General features: G+C 38.7%; 1 protein-coding gene across 6 annotated transcripts in view; it reads right to left on the reverse strand.

Annotated features, from left to right (window-relative positions):
* LOC115576612 (VPS10 domain-containing receptor SorCS1-like) overlaps positions 1–9140 on the reverse strand; it is a 103381-nt gene extending 94241 nt beyond the window's left edge. For all 6 annotated transcript variants that reach the window (XR_003982897.1, XR_003982898.1, XM_030409151.1 and 3 more), the window contains exon 1: positions 9075–9140. Coding sequence is in view for 4 of the 6 variants with exons in the window: in XM_030409151.1 (XP_030265011.1) it covers positions 9075–9133 (59 nt within the window). In the remaining 2 variants the exon portion in view is untranslated. The remainder of the gene's footprint in view (positions 1–9074) is intronic.
* Positions 9141–10189: the final 1049 nt, after the last annotated feature.

Genomic DNA, 10189 nt, shown 5'->3' on the forward strand with positions numbered 1-10189 from the left:
GACTGAGATTTGAACAGTTAAATCAAGAGCAGCTTTGAATAGGTGCTGAAATATTGAAATGTTATACTCAAAGTGCAAATGCAAAATTTGTGTTCGGTTGAAACTTTGCCTTTCAGTCTGTCTTGGGAAGTTTGAGCGAGTTATTTGAGTCGTCAGGTCTGATTTATTTTCAGAGGCTTGAGGCTCAATCAAGGGGCTACTAAAATTTCACATGAAGTTAGATAAAAAGCCCAAAGCATGCAAATCTTTAAAATGCAGCAAAGACACCGCAGAATGCCTTGTGTGATTTCAAATGAAGCAATCACTCACATCGACTGATGTGTTTATTCCCTTCACTTTCTTTCCGTGAAGCTGTTAAATCCACTCTAAAGTCTTGTTTGAAGAGTTTTCTGAGTTTCACGCTTGACGTTTACAAACAACTGTGAAAATGCAGGAATATTTATGGAACACTGGCAATTTTCCCTCATTTAACTAACCCTTTGAGGTTTAATACGGGCTGGATTCCATGGTGAGCAAATACTTTGCCACAAGGCGAACTCTCCTGGATGAGTCCACCATAATTCATACGAATCCATCAACAGCTAGGACCATCGGACAATGACATCATCAGGCTATTGATCGACTCCTCTGAGGCCGCTGTCACGGAATTACTTGATTTAGGGGACAATGACATATTTTTAGTGCCACAGTACCTTTCAACATGGACCAATAAAAAAAGGTCCAACCCCAGCACATCCAACAAAGATGAAAAGTTAAATTAAATGGAACATGATACTTTCTCAAGGACGACCATTCAGAGTGAAACTTCTCTGCCTTGTTAGTGGCTCTTGAAAGGCTATTCATACGTGGGCATAAAATGCAACTCCGACCACACAGCCGTGATTCCATCAGTCGTGAGGATGTTGGCTCCACAGGCACTATAGGTAAGCCAATGCCTCGCACTGTCCATACGTTGGATTAAACAAGAAGGAAATAAATGAAAGAATGACCGAGTCCTATTACAGAGATATGCCTCACTGAGGAAAATTGATTCTGTATATGCTCGGAGGATGATTGAGCTGTTCCCAATTACATCCATGAAACACACTCTTTTCACACACATACACGATATCAAAAAACCTGCTTAATTCAACCCCACTTCTTACTTTCTCTGAAATAGATTAAAATAATGTCTATGAACACTCATTATTAGATAGAGTTTCAATTATAATTTCAAGGGTCTACTATACATTGATAGGCCCCTGCTACAAAGCTTTTTCACATTTTCCATAGGGGTTGGATTAATCATGGTTTGGAGGATGAGAGCTGCATACATCTTAGGGTAGTTAACATGAGGTCACTCACTGCATTAGAGCACTGACAAAACACCAACAGCTTGAGACAGTGGACAAATGGCAGCCGAGCTGAGTGTTCCAGGATGAATTTATGGGACCCCTTAGCTCACTCAGACAGTACAGTATATCTCCTGAGTAGCAGGCTAAATCATACCTTTCCCCCTCTCTCTCCACCACATTCGCAATCCCTTTCCATCAAATCCCTGCCCTTCAGGTTTCATGGCAAACTTCTATTATCAAAGCTACACTCAGAGCCGGCACTGACCAATCTGGTGCCCTTGGCAAGATTTTAGCTGGTGCCCCTTGTATCTTAGACAGTTGATGTGCCATTTGATGCTGCAGGACACTTAATAGATAAATAACAGTATTATCTTGTATCGTCTAGTGTAGTATCTGTCTTCTTGTAGGAAGGTGCAATACTTCTAGAAATGTATTTTTTATATCCATTATTAACATATTAATACAAAAATGCAAACAACAGTTTGTATAAATTTGTATATGACTAGTTTTTCCAATAGTAGCAGCGGTGCTCATCTTTTCTTCATATTTAACAAGAAAAATTAGAAGACAGAAGTAACCTACGAATGCACATTAGTTTCTAACAGTGCAAATCTGACTGAATTTTTCCTAATAAGGAACTCATTTAAACCTTGCACTAGGCTTGCAGTCATAGTCTGTTATCCCGTTGTTACACTGCAGTCGAGCTTGAACCAATTACATTACTCCCCCCCACACCGTAGTTTTGCTTTTTAACAAATCGATAGTCTAACGATGGACGCTATGACCGGAGGTGTCTACTCTGTGCAGCAGCGGGGCCAGCATCGCAAGTGCTACACTACTGAGGAGTTTGTTTCACAACGGAAAAGAAGAAATAGGGGAATCCTAACAGCCTGAAATAACAAGCTACTTTCTGTTGGAGTTTCATAAATCAATCCATTCTGAGGGTAAATACAGTATGCCCAGCCTGTTCTCACTTCCCTTTGTGTCACATACAGCAGCATGATCAGTGGCCCTGATGGTTCACGTCTGGTTTGTGAAAAAGACTAAAGAGGGATTTGTTGTTAATTTATATAATGTAAGTAAGTTAATGTATATTAGTGATATAACTTACATCATGTGATGTGACGTGACAAGACTGAGATATTTTAACCCAGAGAAAGATCTTTTTCTCTTTTTAGTAGTTTTGGTGCCTTAACCTAACCGAACCGCCACCGTCACAATGTGAATAGCAATCCAAAAGTCGTATTTGTGAGCTGTTTGACAGCGAGCTTTATTTTGAAAGTGTAAATTAACATTCCATATTATGTATTAGTGCTAAATTGACTGTGGAACCCTTAACATGCAAAACATGGCGGTAGGTAGTTGGTTGTTTAAAGTTTAAACGTGCTATTTGTAAGAAAAGTTGATTTTTGAGTGTCAGTTTTTGACAAGTTGGGAATGAGACTCAAAATACATTTTCGTACAAAGAGCAACTTTAAGGCCAACGATGGGACTTTGAACATGTTGGTATTTAATACACATACTACTGTAATCAGCTTATCTTTCACACTGATCCACTGAGACCATCCATTGAGGATAACCATCCATTAACCCTTATAATGTCTCTTGCCTCACAGCCATCAATTAATTGTTCTCCTGTAATGGAGTCGATTGTTTGGTGGTTACAGAGTGTTAGTGGACTACCATGTACATGACTTGTCAGAGAGAGACGCTCTCTGGTATACCTACCTCCTGTAAACACACTGAATGTGAGGCAACCTCTCCTATTTAATGCAAGCCTACTTCTTGTCTATACAGCTTGTAAGTGCACCTGGTTGTTGCAATGTCATTCAGTACCACGTTGGTCTTGATCGGCTACATAACACGCGTCATGACACTGGAACAAATCCTAAGCATGGTATGTGTTTTTTGGTGGGCTTTATGAAACTGTTGACAAAGTACGCAGATAACGTTGCTGGTGGAAAGAAAACAGAAAGTCAAGGCAAGCCAGTGTGCGTTCATTAAGGTGGGCAAATAAATCAACACTGTGAGGGATTAATGCAGTCAAACTCATACAGTGATTCTAAAGAAAGATGACCTTTGAGTCTCATTCTCGGGTCATCAAATATAAGGTGTACAATGTCCCATTAATGTGGTTCTTACATCCCTGCAAAACTGTTCTATCCACTATTATGATTTTTGATGATATTTGAATTCTTTAGAATTAAACAGATTTCACCTTGCATTCCTTTGTATGATCCTGTGTTGTACAATGATAAATGAACCTTTTTTTCTTGTACTGTAAATAAAGGGGGTGAAGGCTGACAAAAACACATTGTATCAAAGCTTGTTTGTGTGAGCTCTTTTCCTTTATATGTCCTTTGGCATTAAGCGATGACAGACAGCTTTTGCCTGCACACATAATGCCATGTGATTTCTCTGTATAAAAGTTTCAAGCTGTTACCTCATGCTGCTATTTGGGGCCACAACAGGCAGAGATGCCTAGTATAGCTTCAAACTCTCCCTGAGGAGCGCTGCATTTCTGGCAGACCAATTGGCTATCTTAAACGCAGTTATCTGTAATTTTGCTGCTCTGTCTTTGTGCCTGTGTATTGCCTGCTAATGTTCTGTGCTGTCATTATCCTCTTTGCTCTCTCAAATATCTATCAACTCTTCATTCCTCTGTCTTTCAGTCAATACATCAGCTTAGCCATGTGCACCTTCAATCATCCATCCATTAATAGAAGCTCTGTTTTCTCAAGGCATCAGATTTATAATAATGTGAGTGAAACATCATCAGTAGATGCACCATTACGAGGGTAATGACTTCAGCGACACAGAGCAATAGCTTCACTTGGGCCTCTATGAGGTAAGAACAGTCATATAATGGTACATTTACCATAGCTCTGGGTGAGCGCTTAAGCCTTTAGGCAGCCTCTGTGGAAAACTGTGTGTTGTTTGCTCTGTGAACTTGAAGTCTTTTTACCATATAAACAGCAGAGAGCAAGGAATCTGGAAATAATTTGTTAACCTTTCAGGGCTAAATGAAAATATAGAGACAGATAGAGGGATGGACAACAATCATATTAATGTGTTCCAAAACCCAAAGGTTTATGTATTATGTATTAAAGCATAGTCTTTACAAAATTGTTGATAATGAAATGTCATTTTGTCTCTCTAACTCGATACCTATGTTTCCAAAAACTCAAGCAAAGCTTTGTCTAGTTTCAAAACAACAACAGGGAAAATGTGGGGGCACCATTAGTCAAAAATTTGAAAGGTAAAGGTGCTTTTTATTGCTACACCAGAGGCATTATGATTGTATTCAGATATTAGATTTAACTCAATTTCCTTTTTAGAGTAAAAGACTTAGACTTAGACTAACTTTATTTGTCATTCTAATTTCACCTTACAATGCAATTGTAAGGTGGAATTTACCATTTACCATTTACAGTGCAATTGGAACGAAATGTTGCTGCAGATGGCGCAGCATACTGTAGGATAAAAACAGCGGCATGTATTTACATAAAAATAAATAAATAAAAAGTGTAAATGTAAATACTATATAAAATATACAATATATTGCACATGTGTATTTTTTATTAGAACTTATATTTATTATATTATTATTGATATTGTGTTGTGTATAATGTTTTTAAGACATAATTTGACATTTTGGGAAATACACTCGGTCATTGAGAGATTGATACCACTCTTGCATGTTAGGCACACTAAAAAAAATCCTAGAAGCAGGAGGAAACAGCCTAGCTAGCTAGCCTGTCTCTTACCATCTCCTACCAGTACTAATAGTAAACCTTTTATATATTATGTATTACAGATGGACATTATATCTCTCTTCCTCTGCGGCACATGCACAATTCTTAGTGACGAAAGTGGTAGAGAGAGGGGAGATTTTCCACTAGGTGGCCGATAGAGGATGGCATTTTACTCTTGAACTGACAAAAATCATTTAAATCAAACATGTCAAAACGGTCCACCATGATGACTTACTTGGGCAATCTGCCCAGGTACATAAACAGCAAAGTGTATGTGTGGGAAACACATGACACGTATTGATGAGAGGGAGGGCTGCTTTAAATAAATGCTGTATGGCAAACTGCAAGAAAAAAAACTAAACAACCATTGCCAAAAGCTTAGCAACAGCAGCCAAAGTAAGCAATTAAATTATGAGAATAGTGGAACATTTAGCGGCTAAGGTAAAGACCAAAACAAATCTGAAAAAGAATAGATATTAAACTTCTATTTAACAGGTGGACACAAACACAGCTGCCAATACATGAGGCAACAAATGAGCTACTGTTGCAAATGTGATCGCACATATCGACTTTATAGAGTGATTATTTTTTACTTTATATCCATGATGTATTTCAGATTGTTGTGCAGCATCTCATTAAATAGTTAGTATAAGGTAGTACTCATATGATCCCCCACCCCATGTTTATTCTGCCTAAAACTTGTCAATCAAAAGATGAAGGTATCCGTATTTTAGCTCCTTTTAATCTTAAATACTGTAAAATGTGTCATAAGTCTGCCAGGGTGAAAACACACATACAGGATTTTCCTTTCTTTTTTTCTGCCCCTCCAGCTTAAAAAATACCCTTGGAAGCAGGGCACTAAGTGTTCAAACTTGAAAAGGAATCTACTGCCTCAAACATTAATGTCAAAAATTAAGCTGACAGGTATAAACCTCAGTACACAGGAAGAGCTCTTCGACACATTTTACATTTTATATAATCAGAACTGCTTTATCCATTCTGACAGCAGACTTATTCAAAGAGTTGGTGAAACTGATGGAAAGTAAATGGAATGCTACAGGTTGCCTTGGCCACACTGCCAATGGTCCATGCACTGAATTTGATATTCATAAGCTATTTCTTAACATATAGGCAACATATAAATATCCAGTGATAATTGGTATAAACTCTAAAACTCTTGTTTTTACCTTCATATAACCCCGTCCCTCATTTTCAAATCTTAAGAACAAAAATACATTTCCATATTTAGCATCATATATGCAGTATCAGTATCAGCTTGTTTTCGTCACTCTATTGAAGCTACATGATGCTTATACCAAGTGATACACTCAAAGTCTAGATGCCACGCTTTTCAGCTGCACCATTGCATCAAATAGAATTCATCTAGATGTATTGAGGATTTTTTTTTTTTTAAGTGTCTCCCTCATACTTCTGTCTGACATATCGGATATTTTCAAACTTTGTGATCTCCCCAAAAATTTCAACCCTATTCAGCTGATTTTAATAAGCCCTGCAACGCAGAATAGCATATAATACAGCACAATAAACATGAAGCTGCTCCCCACATAGCAAAATTGTACCGGGCACGTTCATCCAGCCCACGTACCACATGAAATGATGGCACTTTGGCAGTCTGCTACTGTTTGCCATATCTGAGCCACAAGAAGGCCATACCACAGGCACATGAAAAAAAAAAGAAAAAAAAAACGAACTGGCCCATCTGTCATCACGTCATTCTTGCTAGTTAAATTACTTACATAACATAACTTAAAAGCAAATCAATTTTGAGTCTTGGTCACACATGGGACGAGAACCACAGTCTCCAGGGGTTAAGTCCTGAGTTTGATCCATTTGGAGAGTAGAGCCAGGGGCAACCAGGCTGCTGTAACTGATGCATTGGGAGCGAGACGGGCTGCACAGAATACAGTGGGATCCAAAAGTCTGATACCACTAGTCAATATACTTCTTCATTTGTTTTCATTTTTGATTGCAATACTTTATTTTTCATTGGAAATGATAATATCAGCTATACAGTTTGAGTGAGAAGTTAGATGTTTTAAATATGTCCCCCGTTTGGCTTTACTGACAGCGTTGCACTCGAGGCGATACTGACTCCAGAAGTTTGATGCAAAATCTGTTGACTCATGTTATCCAAGCACGATTTGACCGTGTCCCACAAACCCTCTTGTAATGTCATGGAATGCTTAGTTTTCTCGGTCTCCAAGTGCTCCTTCAAATGTTCAGTGGGGATGATCTCAGGTGAATGTGGAGGGAAGTCCATGACAGTCAGGACCCCATGGCCTTCTTTGGTCTTCAAGTGGTTCTGACTAGGTAAGGTGCAAGGTGTGTTTGTTCATTATCCTGCTGCAGTATGAATCCTTCTCTACAAACCTGAGAGTGTAGCATATGTCTTAAGAATGGAGTGGTACTCCTTCTTGGTCAGGGTAGAGTCAATTATGTGCAGCTGTCTATTTCCAGATGAGACAAAACAGCCCCAGACGTGAATATATTCCCACCACATGTTTCACGGTGGGTTTGAAATAGTGTGGTATCATTTTCTCTCTTGTTCTTCTCCTTGCATACAAACCTTCTGTTACTGCTATTAATCATTAACTGGGATTCATCAGTAAATAGCATTTTCTACAGTGACCCACTGTAATTCTGGTATTTCTTCTCCAACCTCAGGCATCAGGTCTTGTTTCCATTCTGAGATGCGGTTTAGAAACTGCTACTCGTCCCCTGAGAGGCTACGAGACAGCCTTCTTGACAGGACTTTTTCTGATTGGAGCCTTGCATTTTTATCTTTGGAAAAATCTGTGTCTGTAATGAAGCTGCTGTTCTATCTCTCAGGGAGCAAACTTAATCTATTGATCCTCTCAAGGTGTGGTCTCTTTGAGTCAGCAGGATTGTTCTTTTAATGCAACAATCCAGTTGCGACAGTGTGTTGGACAGTACCCCCTGAGAAACCTTGAGTCTGGCCATGATTTGACACTGAGAAAGACCATCTTTAATTTAAATAATAATTAATTACTACATAATTTCAATGTGGTCTTAGACTCTTCGACCACGGTACATGAAAATGTTTAGTTCTAAAATGTCTGCAAAGTCTTCAGAAACTCATTTTCAATGATCTTCCACAAAGGTCCACATACCGTCACTTCAGACTTCAAGAATGTGGTGGTGTATTCTGTATTTGCAGCATGTTTTCTGCAGTCAGTAGAAGATTTTTGTTTTTATTCAGCTGACAACAATGTTTTTTTTTTTTTTTTAATTGCTTGCATTTTGGCTGTTTGTTTATGTTTTCTCCAGTGTATTGAGCTCTGGGGGCATCTGTGCATTTCATAAATGTTTCAGTTTAAATATTTAGTAAGATCTCTCTTTACTTCTTTAAACTAATTGATGTTGTCAATCTTTATTAATTCTGCTTTCCTAGAGAGAAAACGTCTGTGCTACTATATTTCACAGGGAACAATGATGAAAACCACATTTTATCTGCTTTGGTTATGGCTTTTTTGTTTAAATGTAGCCCACTCCTTCCTAAATGGCTTCTACAAAAGTTACATCAGAATCGAGTCAGAAATGAGGTCGGCGCTCCAAGCAAGGCTACGCTGTGTTCAAGGCTGGTCAAGGTAATTTGCTGGATAACACTGGCAGCTCTAGTGGTGTTGATTAGTGACTTTCATGTGAGCGATTTCTGGTGGCTATTCAGGCTTGTCATATGAGAGATGTTTTTTAGACTGTTGCCTCTTTCTCAAGCTTTAAATGTCTCATTAATTCACATTATGGGATCCTTGTCAGTATTGGTATTCTTTATTTCCAAGAGCAGAGCTGGGAGCAGTTCAAACACAGGATTAAGAAAAGATCAGACAAGAAATATATAGAACTAAACTCTACACTCCCTTTTGACCAATTTATTTTGTCAGACTCGTGGTTGCTCCAGGGTTTTCTAGAAATGTTACGAGCTCATGTAGTGGGATAAGCTTACCTCCATAATGAACTTTCAGTCACGCTGTTGAGGTTGAAGTCAAATAGTTTGGTCAGCATCAGAATCACCTGCAGATCAAGAAAAGCACTGCAATCAATATAAAGGCCTATTGATGAAATGTCTCATTAGCAAGTTAAACAGTATCAGTGCAAAACTGACAACAAACAGCGATCATTCAAGAGACCAGAGTATCCATTATGGTAGAAGCGTTGTTTTGTTTTGTTTTTTTAAATGCAATTAATGTGATTAAAACTGCCCGGAACATCATTTGTACCCATCTACAGATCATCAGTGACAACTGTAAGGTGAGATGTCTCGACAGAGCCGGAAAGACACTGAAGGACAACACCTACCCAAGCCACAGTCTGTTCCCCCTGCTGCCATCTGGAAAAAGAAACAGGAATATCCTCAGCTGTATCACCAGACTACAGAGCAGCTTCACTCCTCAGGCTTGGAGACTCCTGAACACCTCCTCTACATGGCATCGTATAAAATAGTTTGCTTTTCCCATTTTTTGCTGTTATATAGTGTAAAGGGACTCATCGAATTTAGTCCAGGTCGTTCCACATAGTGTTATTTTATCATTTTACCAGTCTGAGTGTAAATAATCAGGTTTTCAACCAAATGTAATGCAAATCTCAACAGGATTTTCTGAAAAACTACTAATGAAAATGTGCGTGTCAATCCAGCGCTGTTATATGAATATTAGGAGGGTATCAAGATAAACCGCTGCCATCGCCATTTTCAATTTTACAGAAGAAGAGGGCAGGAAAGTGGGTTGTGTGTTGATTTGATGGAGGTTACAGTATTCTCATTGATGCACATGGGTCTGAGGTTTCCATCTGCTGCTATTTTTCGCTTGAGTGAAAAAAAAAATTGTCAATACGCAGCACAAGTGTCATTGACTCACCGATGCAGTTGTAATTTCAGCACCCACAGTGTGTAATTAGCAAATGTACCAATATGCGCACCCCTGGGTGAGTAGGTCTTTAAAATGAGCACATCTTCAGGCAGCCGAAAGTGATTACGCCATAGATCGACAACAATCTGGTCTAAAGTCAAAGGCACAGTATTTCTTCTACTATTTAAGAAGTTTCACAACGTTATACTGAATA

This window comes from Sparus aurata, chromosome 24 (assembly GCF_900880675.1).
Source record: "Sparus aurata chromosome 24, fSpaAur1.1, whole genome shotgun sequence".
Taxonomy (NCBI): Eukaryota; Metazoa; Chordata; class Actinopteri; order Spariformes; family Sparidae; genus Sparus; species Sparus aurata.